At 35.6% G+C, this 19,038-nt stretch overlaps 1 protein-coding gene across 1 annotated transcript in view; it reads left to right on the plus strand.

Moving 5' to 3' along the window:
• The window catches only part of RYR3 (ryanodine receptor 3), a 194,011-nt gene that overhangs the window by 133,859 nt on the left and 41,114 nt on the right, over nucleotides 1-19,038 (plus strand). The window contains exons 61-70 of the mRNA XM_005417515.3: nucleotides 1,330-1,379; nucleotides 2,074-2,134; nucleotides 3,176-3,414; nucleotides 4,322-4,403; nucleotides 8,187-8,317; nucleotides 10,979-11,299; nucleotides 12,606-12,846; nucleotides 13,160-13,247; nucleotides 13,354-13,446; nucleotides 18,286-18,300. Of these exons, the coding sequence (XP_005417572.1) occupies nucleotides 1,330-1,379; nucleotides 2,074-2,134; nucleotides 3,176-3,414; nucleotides 4,322-4,403; nucleotides 8,187-8,317; nucleotides 10,979-11,299; nucleotides 12,606-12,846; nucleotides 13,160-13,247; nucleotides 13,354-13,446; nucleotides 18,286-18,300 (1,321 nt within the window). The remainder of the gene's footprint in view (nucleotides 1-1,329; nucleotides 1,380-2,073; nucleotides 2,135-3,175; nucleotides 3,415-4,321; nucleotides 4,404-8,186; nucleotides 8,318-10,978; nucleotides 11,300-12,605; nucleotides 12,847-13,159; nucleotides 13,248-13,353; nucleotides 13,447-18,285; nucleotides 18,301-19,038) is intronic.

A 19,038-nucleotide genomic window follows, 5' to 3' on the forward strand; every position in this document is an offset into this window, starting at 1 on the left:
TCCCCCACTTTGTTGACCAGAGTTAACTGCTTTTTCCAGTAGAAAGTAGATATAAAATTTGAATTTAAAGGTTATGTGCTATTACATAAGCAGGCCTAGGATTCCACTCTTTGGTTTATCTCTCAACACATTTTTGCATTTCTCTAAATTATTATTACCCTCTGTTTCCATCTTCTTTGTGTGTGGCAGTCCTTATAGAGCAGTTGTGTGTAAGAGTGGTTAAGTCCCCAAGATTCTGCTTTACTCAGCTCAGACATTTACAAACTTGCAAGATAGTCCTCCAGGAGCTGGGAAAGACAACTCAGGCTCAGGAGGATGGAAGTGTCACTTCATTTCAATTTCATGCTTCCTCTCTGAGTACTCCTGTTACTTCTCTAAAGTCAGCCAGGTCTCCATGAAGGTAGGAGGATGTGTTCTAGGGCTATAAAAGTGGCTTTACAAAGGCACATGAAGAAGTTAGATGTCTAGCACAAGTACCTGCTAGTATAACTGCAGAAATATCTAATAATTCTTTGTGCATCCTTCACTGAGAGAAGTGACTATCTGCAATTTCCATCTTATAGGAAGTATAGTATCTCCTTACCATTGTGAAGATAACAATAAAAATCTGTGGTTAGTATGAGACCATACCATGTCCTAAGGTATATGCTTTGTTTTCTCATGCCCTAATTTCCTTTGTAAAGTATGGCCCAAATGATATCTAAGTCTGTCAGCTGTCTTTGTTGAAGTAACCCCTTTACTCTTTAGGGTGTTGGTTCTATATTCTCTTATCCCACTATTTTGACAGGTAGGTTAGATATGCAAGTATATACCAGAAGCTCTTCTAGTGTGTATATATCTAGGATTCATATTATCATCATCAGAGGGTAAATACAGATTTTTTTATTCATTTACAAAGGACATCCTTGCAAATTATTTTAAATAGTATGAAGATTTTTAAAATTTATTTCCTGCAGAATGCCAAGTAAAACACTAAAATGTTTCTCATTTTTTCTTGTCCTTACAAAAAAAATTCTTATTCAGAAATAATAGCCATAAAGAATGACTCAGCCATATAGCACACAATTGTTGAAAACCACTGTCAAAAAAGTTTTAGATTTCAAGACATCTCTGAAGTGGTGAAGTATAGGAAATGAAAGATCTCAGGAACTGGAAAATATTACTCTGCTTAATGCAGTTGACTGTTAATCATCATGTATCACTCAAAGCACGCTTTACAGGAGTTATGTTGCGTTTTCCTTTTCGTATTCCTACTATTCTTTACCTCCTATTCTAAATAAGTCTTTCATCTTTGTCTTGTTTTGCTCTCTCTGTTCTTCTCTACTTTAGCCTGTTCTGCAAACTAGCTGCTCTTGTTAGACATAGGATCTCACTTTTTGGTAAGTAGTTAAGAAAGATCTTGATAAGAATTTAAAGAATACATAACCATTGTTTCTCTTAGCTGAAGATTTTCATGACTATAGCCAAAATTCTATTAAATGCTCCATAAGTTTCTAGTGAAATCAGTAAGGTCATTGAACATGGCTCTGAAGCTAATACTTAATAAAATATATAAGGTGTCAAAGCAGGAAAAAACAGCACATTGTCATATCTCCAGACTCCATGAAAAAAATATCAGTGGTTTGCAGTTACTTTTCACTTTTCAAAAGTAATCTTATACTAATTACTTTGATTTCTGTCATCCAACTGTTGAATCCAATAGACTAATTTCTCAATAGATAAAAGGGGATGTAAGAAAAAATAATATACCTCCTACAAAGATATTGGTAAAAAACTTTAAAAAGAAATATAAGTGCTACAAGATACAGAGGTCAGAATGTTGTGAGGTTAGGCGGTAAAAATGTGCCTCAAGTAGACATTAGTTATTCTGTTTAGTTCCTATACGGAAATTGACTTAAAAAAATTAAAAGGTATTTCTAGCATCAGACTTAACTCCCTCCTCAGTGACCTAAGGTAGGAGACTTAGGAAATGTCTTGTTTAAACTGTGCATCTCCAGTAAGGCCATTTTGGATCATTATATGATGCTATGTTTCCTGTGCTATTGTGCTCTTATAATATCTCTTTCTAACCAGGAAGCGATTCTGCTACAATGGTGAACTGCCTGCACATCTTAGCTCAGTCTCTTGACACACGGTAAGTTTGCAACTTTTGTACCAGCTGCAAACTACTAAGATTTTACTGAGCTTTTCAGAAGCAATTGGATTCCTTCTGTATTTTTTTAATCTTTATTTGTAATCAAAGATCTTAAGAGCATCAACAATTCAGCTACTGCCCTCCACAGTAGCAAATTTTGTCTAAAGTGTTTCACGTACATTTTTCTGCTCAATGTCTGTCATTCAAACACTGAGAACACTTGTCAAACTTTCCAAGTTCATTTGAAGACTTTATGGGGAGATATTAATGACATGACCATTGGAACTGAAAGTAGTGATACCTGCAGATATTAAGAAAGTTTAGTGCATAGTGTAAAATTTGTCATTAGAAGTATGCAGAGTATATTAATATATGGGCATAGTTATATTTACTAACTTTTACTGCTTATCATTGAAGTGATTGTGTAGATTAAAACAGAGGCAAGAAAAGTATTTGAATTTGAGCTGTTTTCTGGCCTGGTTAAGTTACACAGCAGCCTGATAATGAACTTATTGTGAACTTGTTGTGAACAACACTGGCATCTTCAGTAAGGTGTCAGAGAAGCATGCAAGAATTCAATGAATGGGACTGTGATTCTGGCATTGCAGTTGCATTTTCTAGATTTAGGGGCTTTGAACTGTCTTGACTTACACACCTAGTTACTGTGGCTCCCATAAAACTATAGGGATTAAGAGTTTGGGGGTTTTTTAGCATATTTTATAGAGAAACTTTCTCATGACTTTTGATATTTACTGAGAAGGAATTATTCAAAAGCAGACCACAAAAACCTGGAAAGGCAAGACTGTGGAATCAGTCAATCAATAACTTTGTTGTTATTATTTTGTATTAAATACTCAAAGGAAATTGTTACTTATACTGCTATTTAGATGTAAGTGCTCTCTTCTGTTCCTAGTGTGAAGTTCCCTGATACATATGGGTATCTTTAACCACTGACAGAATGTAACTAACCTGTACATATATCTCTATACAACTACTAAATACCAAGACAAAGTTGACATTTTTTCCCTTTTTGTTTTTCAGAACTGTTATGAAATCAGGATCTGAGCTCGTTAAGGCAGGATTGCGTGCCTTTTTTGAAAATGCAGCTGAAGACTTGGAAAAGACTTCTGAAAATCTTAAACTGGGAAAATTTACTCATTCACGAACACAAATCAAGGGTGTTTCCCAGAATATCAATTATACTACAGTAGCATTGTTACCAATCTTAACATCAATTTTTGAACATATTTCACAATATCACTTTGGAATAGATTTACTTCGTAAGTATTTTATTTTAATGTTGAATTTTATTGTGTTATAGTGCTACAAATGCTTTTTAGTAATGACTGCATGGATTCAGAGAATGAAATTCTGTTTTCAGTAACATGTACATTTCCAGAATTAATTCTGAAATTAGCAACATATTACCTTATTTCTAGTACATGTTCAAAAATAATACTCAATAAGCTTAATTATGCACAATATTTCTTCTAACATTTAGAGGGAAATTAAAATATGCCTTTAAGTGCTTTCTTAACAAATGTGTGTATGCGACTAGTTTTCCATACAAAAGTACTGTTTCATTATATTAAGACAACTCAATTAAGTTCCCTGTGGATTTTCTCTTACATGGGAAAACCACTGCAGGTCTTTGAATTTAAATTTTCCCTGTTTTTAATATCAGTTATTTTAAAAATACTGAAATGACTCTTTGAGATTCAGCAATGTGCTAAATGGTTTTATTACTTTCTAATGTCTGTAATTATGTTCCAAAATTTTGTATATGTTTAGGTCATAATTAAAAGATGGATAACCATGAAAATAATTTCTTTAAAAATATGCTGAACCTTTAGATCGTGTACTTAAAAGTTAGACACACACACAGAATGATGTTATTTAGCTTTAAATTGGACTCTGCAAGTATGATAACCTGGAATGTCTTAGTAATAAGTGTCTGCTGTCCTCTTGGAATGTCTAATGATCTGGTAAGCTTTGGAATGAATGTAGATGATAGACCAGGAATTGAAGGTAAGTGCCATATGGAGTATGGACACTCAGAATGTTCCATGATATATGTGCTAAAAATTTTGGATACTGTTTAAGATATTGCATAAAACAGATGTTTGATATTTGAAAAGTAATCCTTAGCTGCATAAATACTGATAATGCATTTTCATTTTCCTCTAGTGGGTGATGTACAAGTTTCATGTTACAGAATTCTTTGTAGCCTCTATTCCCTTGGGACTGGAAAGAACATCTATGTTGAAAGGTATTAAGTGTAAAACTCAGCATGCAAAATTTTCTTTTCATTAGGAGTCTGTTGCTTAGGTAATAAAGCATTTTGGATGAAAGGTGAATTTGAAAGAGTGAGAGATGTTTAAAATACACTTTCCCTTGAAAATGGTTGCTAGACTTCAGCATTCAATTCCACAGGGAAAAAAACTTCAGTAGAAGTAAATAACTTATTCTACATATGGCAGTGTATCTGCACAGAGTCTATTTTTCCCATAGGAAAAGCTAAATTTTTCTTTGAGTTGCCATTAGGTTCTCAAACTTTTTCTGCCACATATTGCTGTGATAAGTAGGCTGAGTACTAAGTCGGAAGCATCTGTTTCTCACCTAAGTCTATAAAGGGTTCTCAAAAGAGTTGTCCTGAGCATAAAATCCTGAGTTATGTAGAGTATTCTGACAACCATTAGCTCTACAAAGAAAACCACTAGTTACTTGTGTTTAAAAATGGCCAAGGTCTGCAATTCCTTTAAGCATCTAGTTGCTCTGCTATGTTTCAAGCCCCTTCTTCCAATAGAAGGAGATCAAATCTGTGTTTGCTAGCTCAGAAAACAGAACCCTTATTGCTTGTCTGTGTATCACAAGACAGGAGCCACAATAAGGATAACCCATCCTAATACTTGTGGAAGTTTTCGTTTAGGCAATTTTTGCTGCCTTTCTTATGAAAAGGTAAGATCCATAGGGAGAGAGACACTAAACTGGAAGAAATTCAAGTTGGTGGTCTGGTTAGGAGAGGCTTTGCCTAGTGTGAGGAATGCTCATCTCCAATTCCTTCCTTCCAGAGTTTATTCAGAATTCTTTCATACAAAGTGCAAGAGGTGTCTGGTGGACAGATCTTTCCTCCCACTCTGCATGCATGCACATGTGTGCACAAGCTGTGTGTTCTCATTCAGGCATTTATGCATCCATCTCTAGTCACAAAGCTATACTCTTTTACTTCTCTTTCTGGGCTTCAAAATTCTAAATACTCCTTTACATAATAGATCTGATAGGAAAAATAGGAAGTGCCTTACCCCTTATCTAACTAGCAGTCAGGGTCTTCTCACAGGAAATGAAACATGATTGTGTTTGAGCTGCCTTTCAATAAGAAAAGCTCAGAGCACAAGCCTCAACTTGACTGACAAAATCTGTAAGCACTGGACAATTTCCTTAAACCTATAGAAGCTAGCAGCATCACCTTTGTCTGCAGCAATTATCTTCTTAGAATGGAAAAGTGATGAGATTTCATATATCCAAGGAAACTAATTATTCTCCTAAGGCTGTGTGAGAGGTTTCAACTGTGGATTTCATTTAGTTTGTTTTTCACTAGTCTCAGACTCCTAAATTACAGTTTTAGGCAGACATCAGTGTCTAGGTGGGAAGTAGGATTTCAAACACAATGCTCAATGTTTCAGAAAATTTAGAAGTGAGTGATGGAGCTGACTTGAACAGTTATTCAAATTAAGCAATGTTCAGTTTCAGGATCAAATTGCACATTTTTCTCCTAGTGAATTTTGGCAGGGGCATTAAGAAGTTTTACCTTTCATTGCAGAATGAGTCATAGTGCACTTTTCATAGATAAATATCTCTTTTTATGGCTGAAATAATTCTGCTGGCTGCAGGGGCTCAGGGCTAATTCTTAATTCAATTGCTGCTGCTGCTTTGTTAAGACAAACTTCCTTTGTCAAATGTTTATCCTTTGTACAAAGACTGTTCAGCTTCTTTAGGATGTTGGAGTTGTTTCTGATTTTTCTATGAACATTTCTTCTCTAAAAGTCTCCATTTATGATTCATAAATGTTGAGAACTGGATGCAAAATACTGTAGCTCTTGATTACTTAGAGCCCTAATGCTCTACTCACTGGATACCTCTCTTCATGGTGTTTCACTTATCTTGGTGCATTAATAGGCAACCCTTGAAAAGATACCTTTCCCTCACACTTGCCAGGAGTTGCCTCATGAGGCTGAGAGTTTCTGCCCTTTTCTCAATCCCTTTTGCAATGCCCACATCCCAGGACAGGGATCTCAGATCCCAGATCCCCAGCTTCACTACCATCCAATATCATATCATGGGTCATGATATCCAGCATTGGAGCAGTCAGGTCATGAGGGGCTCACCTGACTGTTGGATGAAATCTATTCACACAGCTCACCCAGGGATAGGGGTCAGGGGATTATCACTCACCCTGGGTCTTCCTCCTTGTGAGGGCCCTACTTCCTCTTCCTCTCTCACTAAGACAACTGATTTTGTCTGTCCTGTATTTTTTCTTCTGGGTAGGGGACACTGCTAATGGCACAAGTTGTTCCTCTGGTTCAGCTGCAGTTTGAGTGGTCCCAATGCATTGCTTTCCTCCTCCTCCCCCTGAGGGTGCTGTCTAGTACCAAGCAGTGTCTAAAAATAGTAGCTAGAGTCCAGCATGTTGCATAACTTTGCACCTCCCCAAAACTGCCACAGCAGTTTTCCTTCAAATATTCTGCCACTTTATCAAGCACTCTGGTTGCTCTGGGGTAAACTTAAAAACCACTGGAGCAGAATCATCCTTCAAAGGTTGGACCCTTTTCTTCCACCTTCCATACCCCTTGTGACTATCCACCCTTGGGGCAGATCTCTGAAATACTCCTAAAAATCTCTTTCGTAACTCCGTGGTGCGGACCAAAGCAAGGGGACCCAGCAGACCAAGCAATAAGAGCAACCTTTTCTTAAAAGCCAGATGAAGTTCAAAATCCTCAAAAGCAAAGGTAACAGACCTGAAGGAGGTTAAAGGGGTGAAAAGCTGGGGAAAATTATCCACCCTCTTCTTCCCACAGGCTGGGTACAATTTTTAATGGACTCCCTGAGGTAGTGCCCAAGGTAAGAGCAGAAGAGCAGCACTGAATACACATTCCAAATGATCTTCGTTGTCTTTGTTATCATGTCATAAGCTGATATTACACAGTGCAGCCACAAAGCAATCCTCATCCCCCTCCCTGCTCTGAAAAATATCACTGTGAGGAGCACATATTGCATATATGGGAATGTATACAGGGTTAGGTACCACAACCATGTGACCAGTGGCTCTGGACCTAATACAATAAATGCTTAGATCACTTTTGCTTCCTACCCACTCTGATCAGATATGTTGTTATCTCACCCTTTCCTGCCCTATGTTGAGTGCCAAATAAGGGTGTTGGTTTCAAGACGGAACTCCCTAAGTATTTCCCACAGAAACACTCCAAACCATGTGCCACTTGCTCAGTCCCTCCTCCCCTGTCCCTGTGGTGGATGGAGGGAAGAATTGAAGCCACTAAAGGTAGATATCATGGGTTGAGATAAGAAAAATTTACTGGAAACATCAACAAAATAAAGCAATGAACAGTAAGAGCAACAGTCCTAACAATGGTGTACAAGAAAGAGACAATTCACATGCAATTGCTCGCCATCACACAGGACCCCTGACAACGTCTGACCCCTAAGGAACCCTGTCCCTGGCAATGACATGAGGTGGCATAGAATAGCCTCTGGGTCCTGTCCATGCCAAAAATTAACCCTTTCCTGATCAGAACCAAAATTTTGGTGAAGGTGGGGTTTTTAAAACTGTTTTTCTTGCACCACTGTGATCTCCGGTAGTTCTTTTCACGCGATAAATAAATTTTTTTCTATGTTGTCAGACAGTTCCTAACATTTAAAAAAGATTTTAAAAATCAGCTATAAATACTAATACTTCTTTTTATCATGTATGCCAGACACTGAAAGCCTGGTGAAACACTTTTCCTCTCAGATGACTTTTAGTGTCTCTCACATACAGGCAGCGCCCCGCGCTTGGTGAGTGTTTAGCATCTCTTGCGGCTGCCATTCCAGTAGCATTCCTTGAGCCTTCCCTCAACCACTACAATCCACTGTCTGTTTTCAACACAAAAAGTGCAAGAGAAAGAGCAAGTAAGTACCATTCCTCACAAAAAAAAAAAAAAACAAACCCCAAAACCCGTTCACTTCACTCCAACTAAATAATAGAAGTTGTATCATGAAAAAGCCCTGAATGTATGCCTCAGCAGAGAAGTCATGCTACTGATGTTTGCCGTTGCTTGCCATTTTAACCTTGCTCTGCTTTGTTGAGACTGTGCCAACAATGTTCTCTTTCTCCTAGTATTTTTTGATATTTTTCTGAACATGATGTTTGAATATTTTTCTAAAGATGTGTACTGCAATATTTTAATCTTAATTGAAGAGGTACATATCTACATTACAAAAATTTTTTGGCAAAATATAGTTGTGTTCATGTAGCAAAATACAAGAGGTATAATATCTGATTTAAGTGCACAGGAAAATAATTTCTATGTTTTTGTTGTCTAACCAGTGATCCAAAGCAGTTTGGTACAGGGAACTCCCAGCAGAATAGGATCAATTCCATGAAACCTTGATGAAAAAGGGACCTTGACAAGTTGAATAGATGGGCAGAGAAGAACTGCTTGAAATTCAACAAAGACAGGGTCCTGCACTTGGGGAAGAATAACCCCATGGACCAGTGCAGGCTGGGAGCTGACCTGCTGGAAAGCACCTTTGTGGAGAAAGATCTGGGGGTGCTGGTGGACAACAAACTGTCCCAGAGCCAGCAGTGTGTCCTGGTGGCTTAGAGGGTCACTGTGACCTGTATTAGGAAGAGCATGGCCAGCAGGTCGAGGGAGGGGATCCTGCCCCTCTACTCAGCCCTGGTGAGGCCTGATCAGCCCTGGTGAGTGCTGTTTCCAGTTCTGGGCTCCTAAGGACAAGAGAGAGATGAACTGGAGTGGATCCAGTGAAGGGCAATAGAGATTATGAGGGGATTGGAGGATCCCTCTTATAAGGAAAGGCGGAGGGAGCTGGGCCTGTTCAGTCTCATGAAGAGATGACTGAGAGGGGACCTCTTCAATGTATACAAAATAGCTAAAGGGAGGGTGTCAGGAGGACGGAGGCAGGTTTTCCTCAGTGGTGCCTAGCAATAAGAAAACAGGCAACAGGCAGAAATTGATGCACAGGAAGTTTCACCTAACATGAGGAAGAACTTTCCTGTTTGGGTGACTGTGCATTGGAGCAGATTGCTCAGGGAAGTTGTGGAGTCTCCATCACAGGAGACACTCAGAACTGTCTGGACACAAACCTGTACCATGAGCTCTAGGAATATCCTTGCTTGACCAGGACCAGATCACAGAATCACAGAATAACCTGAGCTGGAAGGGACTCACAAGGATCGTTGAGTCCAACTCCTGGCCCTGCACAGGACTCCCCAACAATCACACCATGGGCCTGAGAGTGCTGTCCAAATGCTTCTTGAACTCTGTCAGGCTGGTGCTGTGACCACTTCCCAAGTGACTAGACCAAACTCCTCATAAGGCTTTCCCTTCCCCATCCCTGTGGCCTCCCTTTAGGTACTCCCTAAAAGCTTGATGCTTTTTTAATATTCTGATGCCCAAAACTGAGCACAGTAGGTAAGGCCTCGCTTCCAGGTGAGGCCACCCCAGAGCAGAGCAGAGAGGACAATCCCTTCCCTTGCCTGGCTGTGATGCTGTGCCTGATGCATCCCAGGACACAGGTTGGCCCTCCTGGCTGCCAGGGCACTGCTGACTCATAATATACTTGCTGCCAAACAAGTCCAAGGTTCCTTTCCATTACATTGCTTTCCAGCATCTCATTCCCCATCTACACACAGAAGTCCACAATGGGCCTTACCCATTTTCTCTTTCTGTTGATAAGAACATGAATCCTTCTACAATGAATTTCTTTGCTTGCTTCTCTCCCAACTTACTCTCGATGGATTCATATCTTAAAATATTCTAGCATTTTCCTCACTGATCCATGAAAGAGTCACTAACTGCCAAAATCTTTGTACTTTTAAACAAACAAACAAGAAAAGTAAATAGGGGTAGATTGATTTCATATGCTTCATGAAGTTTTTTCCATACTAAAACAGTTATGGAAAAGCTTCTGCTAGCCCTTCCTCACAGGTCTGCTTTATAAGAGCTGTACTATAACCATTACCATATCCAGAAATAGTGGAAGAATTTTGCTTAAGTGACTGTCACTAGATTCCAATGTGTTGTTAATTGCTGAATAAGCATCCTTTATTTTCTAATACAAGCATATGATAACTGGAATCTTTTCTGGCATTTTTGTTGGGAGATAGTTCGTGAACTAAGTACAGTTTCATTTTAACCCCATACTTTTGAATTGTTTCTTTCTCTTTCCCCTGGGTGGATTTAATCTTTGGCAAACCAGCATAAAAATTGTGAATAATTATGAATACAATGTTCAGAGTATAACCAATACTAAAATAAGCTTTCTCTTCTGCACATTTACATAACTCACCAGATAATCACAGGACACCTTAGGGTAAAGCCATAGCTTTATGGCAGCTATTATTTACATTATTGTATATATGCACATCATCCCTAAGACACAATTTGTGAAAGGAGATACTCATGCATACCCCAAAGTGTTACTATAGCTCTGCCTGTCCAAGATGATGAAGGAAAAAAATCAGAGCCATTTGTATTTAGGGTTTAAACATAGATGTTCTCTTTCATTTTGCTAATTAACATTTTGGTTTTCTGCCCTTACTTGCAGTTTTAGGTATGCCTGATACAGTAGAAGAAATGTGTCCAGAGATCCCTCAGCTTGATAGACTAATAAAGGAAATAAATGATTTAGCAGAGTCTGGAGCAAGGTATACTGAAATGCCTCATGTAATTGAGGTGATCTTACCCATGCTATGCAACTATTTATCCTACTGGTGGGAAAGAGGTTCTGAGAGTGTTCCTCAAAGTGCTGGGCCTTGCTGTACAATGATTACATCTGAGCATCTGAGCATTGTTCTTGGAAACATTCTAAAGATCATTAACAACAATCTGGGAATAGATGAAGCCTCTTGGATGAAAAGAATTGCAGGTACTGTAAATATTTTTTGAACAGTAATTGTACTAATAATATTTAATTACTTTGCTATGCTTTACCTTATTGCCCAGTGATATAATAACAAAAAATCTAACTAGAACCATCATGAAAGAAAGAAAAATAAAATATAAGTAACAATAAGATAAATATGTTTATGTTTTATTATTGCTTATATGCATGCATTGTAGCATCACTGTAAGTAGAGAGATTTCTATTCTCCATAAGAGATTTTGAAAATCTCCCTCTCTATGCACTGTATAAGAGCCTTAGTGCTTAATTTGCAGTTGTGAATTCCATTGATTTTCAAGACTCCTGAGTAGAGTGAATTATGTTCATGAAATATCAGGACAACATGGAAAAAAAATGTAAATGGTGAAATAATCTCAGGAGTAATCCAAGTTCAAAATTAGTTTGTTTGCCTGAATAAATATGTGAGCTATTAAATAAGCTGAAAGTTTTTTCAAAATATCACATAAGATCTAGTATTTATCTTGCTAAACAAGTTTACCATATCCAAATTTTATCGTTCATATTATACAGTGTAAGAATATAATGTGCAATAACATAGTTCAAGATAATCTATGTAAAGGTAATAATTTCCTGCTAAATTTGAGTAACCTTAAATAATAACAAGAATTCCATTAAAATTTAGTAAGAAGTTTTCTGCTTAGTTGTAGAGAGTGTTTCCTGCAGTTTTGTACTGATTGTTCATCTACATAAGGTGATAATAAACTCATTTTTTCCTTGCAAGGATTTTTTGGCTTTAGTAGCTTGCATTTTGACTTGAATAGTTTGCATACAAGTACTTGTACAATGTCGATCTATGACCTTGAATTACTCATTCATTCTCTTCATTTTAATTTGCCCAAGGCAGAGAAGTAGCAGAGAAGTAAAGGACTTCTTCCAGAACATTATCTTCTGGTGGTTTTCTGACATTGAATACAAAAAAACATCCCAGACACAAAAAACCCCAAACAAAACAAAAAGTATTTTTCTGAGGACGTTGTGTCTCAATCCTTATTTTGTTTAGGTCCTTACTTAGAGACATGGGACTTGCCAAAACGATGATGGTTTAATTTATATTCGACTGAAATACTTATAATCCAAATCCATAATCTTTTAATCTCTCAATAGACAGTTTTTATAAAGGTGCATTCATCGTTTTATTAATAATTTTATGGTGTAACATTTATGAAACCCCATAAACTTTACTGTTTCTAGAACTTCAGCATTCATGTTAATACAATGAAAAACACCAGTTATGCATTAATCATAGAATTATCTATATTTTCATATATAGTTTATGCTCAACCCATCATCAGCAAAGCCAGACCTGATCTTCTCAGATCTCACTTTATTCCAACACTGGATAAATTGAAGAAAAAAGCTATGAAGATAGTGATGGAAGAAGAGCAACTGAAAGCAGACAATAAAAATGACACCCAAGAAGCTGAGCTACTCATTCTGGATGAGTTTGCTGTACTTTGTAGAGACCTTTATGCCTTCTATCCAATGTTGATACGTTATGTAGACAACAACAGGTAAAAAAACCTAATAAATAAACTCATATTTATTACTTAATATACTGGAATCTATGATCAGACAATCAGGAGGAACACAGTCCATTTAATCTTAGAGTGAGAATCAAATCCTGCATGTTTTAAGATTCTTAAATCTTAATCCTGAATAATTTAAGATTCTTAAAGAAAGCTGTACCTTTAATTCACACCTTTTGCTCAGATGCAAATTCCTAGATTAACTAGAAAAATGTTACCTGATCTATTAAATAGGGATCATTATGGTAAACTGTCTTCTTTTAAGTATCTTTTAAATTTCTCTTATTTTTGTAATTAGAGCTAATTGGCTAAAGAAACCAGATGTGGATTCTGATGAACTCTTTCGAATGGTGGCTGAAGTTTTTATCCTGTGGTGTAAATCACATGTAAGATAAAATGCGCACTTTTCCTTTCATTCCATTCTATTTTTAAATATAAATCTTGTACATGCAGATAACTTAAACTTCTGGTGATTTATTTTTTTTTCTTTAGAATTTTAAAAGAGAAGAACAAAATTTTGTGATTCAGAATGAAATCAACAATTTGGCATTTTTAACAGGAGACACCAAGAGCAAGATGTCTAAAGTAAGTTAATAAAAAAATTGTGGATCAGGTAAATCTACACTGTGTGTTTAATATGTTGAAAGAAGGCTCTGAGAATCTACTCAGTTTGCAGTTACTCTGCTGTTAGAAGAAAAATAGTTTTGCTTCTTGATGACAGATGTGACAACTAATATGCAAAATATAGTCTGTGTCCCTTAGAGTTACTTACTAAATGTCTGCTAATACTCAGACACAACATTAAAATAAGTCTTGATTTGAAAAGTTGCACATATAAGAAAATATGGGCTGTATTATAAAGTATGGGTTATTGAACATTCAGGAAAGAAAAGGGTAGACTATATTATAAAAGCAAGTGAAGAAATATTGCCTCATCATTTTTATACTATATGCCATATATTTTTATACTCTGTATTGTTCTGTCAGCTTCAATGGAGCACAGATCTCTTTACATATACCTCTTTATATATATAGTGTTGCTACATGTGCACCATTTTTCTTGTTTCTTATCAATTAAGACATTCATTTATTTTTTTGCTGATTTTCAGCCAAAAATATTACAAGATGCTGATATGATGGCTTCAAAGTACATCTTGTTACCTGTACAATAGAGAAATTGTCAAGGTAATTGTCAAAGGCTGCTTTGACCTTAGCTGAGTAAATTGCCTTACTCAGCTAAAGCCAGATGAAGTCTAATTCCAAATTAGTATTGGTAAATATACTGAAGAAACCCTTTCTTTTATTCCTATTTATAATGATTTTGGAGTAATCCTGTTCTGAAGGTGTAGTAGAGAAGTATCATTTAAAGTTTTGTATTTCACTGTATTTTGTTTTCCTGAAACCTAGCTACTGTAAGTCCATTTTCAAACAATAGAGAACCAGATAAAATGTACTGTTACATTTCTTAATTATATTTTAAAATGTGTTTAAAAATGTGTTTTAAAATGTATTTTAAAATGTGTTTAAAACCAAAGCTTTTTTTTTTTCTTTTTTCCTATGAATTTTTTAAGTTTTGAAACCTGACTAAGCTAAACCCTGATATTGGAATTTTTACAAGCAAAAATATTATTATCTGTTCATCATTAGTTCAAGACCAGCACTGAAAAATAAGTCCAACTTTATAAAGAATTCTGTATTCGGAGACAAGGAAATTTTTAACCTCCGTTCTTGTTGTTAAGACGCAGCTTATCAAAATTGTTTCATAGAATTGGAATGTTTGTATCATCCTTATTAACAAGACAAATAGTGGGCACATCCAGGCTATTTGAGGAGCAGTTGCACAATATAACAGACTATAATATGTAGCTCTGTACTTTTATAATATGGCAATCATTGCACACCCATTTATTATGTGTATTTTAACATTTATAATTACAGCTGGCCTGAGGAGATGAAAAAATAGGTGTACTTTCATTTTTTAGACACCATAGATTAGAAACGGTATATTTAATCTAAACTGTGTCCCACTTCAGTACTGAGAACAGGATAATATGAAGTAAAGTGTCAGTGCCATATTTTTGTCAGTCTGGCATGGCAGGAATAAAAGACAGATCTTTACAAAATAAGGAATAGGTAGGTCTCCTACTGTACTACTTGCAGGTTTACAATAGTTTGGGGATTTCATATTAGCATTTTCTGCAGGAATTTTAGATCTCTTTGAGAGTATTTCAGTTGCATAGAATACATTTCCTTTGGATATACTGAGGTAAATGAGGAGTGGATTTTGATAAAACCACAGGAATTTAACATCAAGAATCTCTATCACCCAAATCTGACTTTGAGATTATATTTTCAAATGCCTAATGTGTATATTTAAGTATGCAGATATCCTATGTATGAATAATTGTATTAATATATTTGCAACAGGGGTGTAGATGCATATGTAAATATGTTTTTATTCCATGGGTATATAGTACAGAGAGATTCTGGAGATTTTGTATGCATATAATTTTTTGTAAGCAAATCAATGTCAACTTATGGTGTTCCAGGACACTGTGCATGGTTATTGCTAATAAAGAAAGAAAGAAAGAAAATACTGTATTGTTCATGACTGAATATTTTATTAATATGATACTGTAATGGCAGGCATGATTGCAGAACAGCTGATATTTTAGATGCTTGTTTCATGATGACTTAAATACCATGAAGAAATATATGAAGTGTCTTTTAGAAGGGTTGTATTGGTTTTCTATACATGGTTTCAAAGCAGGAAATTGCTAATATTTCATAATATAAAATATAAGTGGTCTAAACCCAGCACATCCAATAAATTATAGATTTACATCTGTTTTGTTGGCTTTTTTTTAAGACTGCATAGGTTAAAAGAAACAAGAAATTCTCTAAGTAACTGGATTTCAGGTTTTCTTGCAGGTTTGATATTTATTTCTATCCTTAGACATTGATCAGTAGAGGACATTACATTAGGGAACATTATCATTTCTTGCTTTAATATTAACATTTATCTCAAAAAGTAGCAAGTTTACTGAATAATTAGCCTTTTCCTCTCTATTACTTATTCCTCTTTATTCACATTATTTCTAGTGGAAGCAATCTTATCCAATATTTATCAAGCATGACAAAGTAGAAAACTGAATAGGAACTTTGGCTATTGACAGTGGGCCCAGGACAGAGCATTTTGTGGTCTCCCAAAGGACTAAGGCCCAGGTTGATCTCAGACTGCCTTAGGTAACAGAGACAGAGACTCACTGCTGTTCCTGATAAAAAATACTGGGGTGCTATCAGAGTGTAAGGTGTAATATATCCTGCACAGAAGGTTCTATATCCTTACATGCCACAAAAGAAAGCAGAGGAGAAAGGAGTAGCATTATGTTACTTATTAGTAGCTAATATCCATGGTAACAAACTACTCATCATTAAAATCAAGAAATTAATTAAGTATCCATTGTATTTTTATTATACTATATTAACTTTGTTACTAGCTTTTCAAATAAACGTATTAACAGCTGAGAATTTAATTTTTCTTTTCTAAAAATATGGCAGCAGAATGCTCGGAGGGGAATGGTAAGTTAGAGAACTTCCAGTCTGAGAGAGACTGGTAACTTAGATCACATTGAAATACAGATTTGTGATAGAAGTGTTGAAATGGAGAATTTAAACACATTCAACGCCACTAGTCTGTTATTTTGGAACCCTTCATAGGTTTCTTGATAAAATAGCTTTTTGGTTAAGAGGAAATTATGTCCTATAGTGTTTTTCAGTTAACTGGAATAGAAGACTGAATGTATACATTCACATATACATAATAACTGTGTAATATGAATGTGGGCTGTTTTTCTGAGTCAGTTTTGGAATCTAAATGAATGTGTGGCTGGATATACATCTGCAGTTCTTAAACATTTACATATCCTACTGGAGTTTTATTTTACTTGCCCTCATTAATTTTTATAATCTATTCTTAAGAATGGATTGAGTAAACCCATTATAGAAGTTAGAGGCCATCATAAAATGCAAGTTCTTATTATGAAACAAAATGGTTGTTTGTGCCCATCTGTAACATGTAGTCCACATTGTTTGCAGATTTACAATAGTTACTGGATTTTATGTTAGTATTTTCTTCAGGAATTCTAGATCTCCTCTTTGAGAGTATTTCAATTGCATAGAATACATTTTCTTTGGATGTACTGAGGTAAATCAGGAGTGGATTATTTTTATGGTCAGCTACAATAAATATAATTAACATTTCCTTACCTTTAGTGTATACATACACCTGTATATACCTGCTGAGCCAGGTCTATGCAGCCTCTACATATTTCACACAACTGAAATTTTAAATTAAAATTTGCTTTTTGTTGAAGGTATTAAATATAATAAGATAATAAGATTCTAACACGAGTGTTAGTCCTTTGCTTTTCTTGTACCTGCTTTTCTTACTATGTAATATAAATTGAGTAGGCTATAAAAAGATTTTAATACCTTGGCATCAACATTTTGAAACTTATTCAGGTATCACAAGTAAAGGAAGTTACTTTTAGGGCAGAATGACAGAAGTGAGGGCTTGTATGTGGTTTTTTCTCTTGTTTTTAACCTACAGCTTTCTATAGTATTTTCCTATGCCTGGTTGAGGAGTCTTTTCAGTAATAGTTTAATTTATCTTACCAAAAATAAATGGTTTTGTTGTTATTTTCTTAAGATTTCCTGACACAATTATAATATAATGTTGACTATGGAATACATATTTATTTGAGTGTATTTATGGTATTAATATAATAGATGGGGAAAATCCTCTGTATGTATGAGAGTTACAACTGAGTTTATAATATTGTTTCCAAAATGGGTACTGCTGAGATATGCAAGTTAAAGTTTTCTCTCAGGCTGTCTTAAAAAGAGTAATTAGCTATGCAATGGGAAACTAGATCTGTAAATTTAGTGCTATACCTTGCCAGTGACAGTCTGCTTTCTAAACACATTTTTTTCTCAAATATATATTGGTGAGGAAAAGTGGTAGAAAGAGCTATTTTTGTGAAAATGTTAATATTTTTCATTACTGGATAATCCAGAGTTCCAGACACCATTCTTCCTTTAACAAGATTGGGAAGAGATGCAGTAATCAGTGTATTGATAGGTTAGCTTACTGGATGTCCTTAAATGTGCAAGGAAGAAATGGAAGTGTATGGTAGAACACCAATAGAAATTCAGAAGTTCAATCATTCAATAAAGATTAAGCTGATTTCACTAAGATCTTATTTGGTTATGCATTTACAGTCTATTGTTTCAGCTATGAGCTTACTATATTTTTACTGTCCTCATAAAGCTGAGTAAGTTTATAAGTAACTTGTAAAATTATCATCCTTTCATCTCTTTTACTTATGCTTTTTTTTTCCCCTTTATTTTTCTTTCATACAGGCCATGCAAGTAAAGGTACAGGTCAAAGTGCATGATGTGTCTTTGTTTTAGATTTAGAGATGATCAGGCTCCAAGCTCTTTCCATTGATCATAGCAGTGGCGTCACAAAGTGAAGCACCAGGTTCCACCTACTATAAATTTTGTCCCAGCTAAAGCAGCAGTCTTTGATCAGAGCAGATGAAATTCTCTTTGGCACTCCTAAATACCGCTTAATGTGAAAATGTACTAAAGCTACCTTTTAAAAATTATTTTAGATGTACATTCTGCCTCTGCTGTCCTTCTGCATTTTTTTTTTTTTGCTAAAATAGTGAAGTAGACATTGTAAAAGAAATGTCTAAGTAGAGTCATTAGAAAGATGTATTTGGTTTATGATATTCAAGAAGAATATTTGGGAGAAACGTGCTATAATTTCTACCCCATTTGTAGGTGAATAGAAGATTGTATTGAATCCAATAAGTTTAAATAAGATATACAGTTCATATCCTAGCTTTTTCCAAAAGTAAAATGGTTTTTACTAAAGGTGTGAGGTGTGACACAGCTTTAGAATAACACTTATTTCTTTTATGTATTTAATGTATTTGAAGATTTCTTTTCCTTCAGTGAACTATAGGTCACTTTCCTTTGCATCATTCATATTCTTTATTTAATATGAATTTCTAAAATAGATGAGCACTTTCTGACCTATGGTGCATTCTTCATGGGTGAAGTAGAATAAGCAGCAAAATGGGGCATAAATCCTTTCATCTTTCCCTG

The sequence above is a fragment of the Geospiza fortis genome, unplaced genomic scaffold, assembly GCF_000277835.1.
Source record: "Geospiza fortis unplaced genomic scaffold, GeoFor_1.0 scaffold54, whole genome shotgun sequence".
Classification (NCBI taxonomy): Eukaryota; Metazoa; Chordata; class Aves; order Passeriformes; family Thraupidae; genus Geospiza; species Geospiza fortis.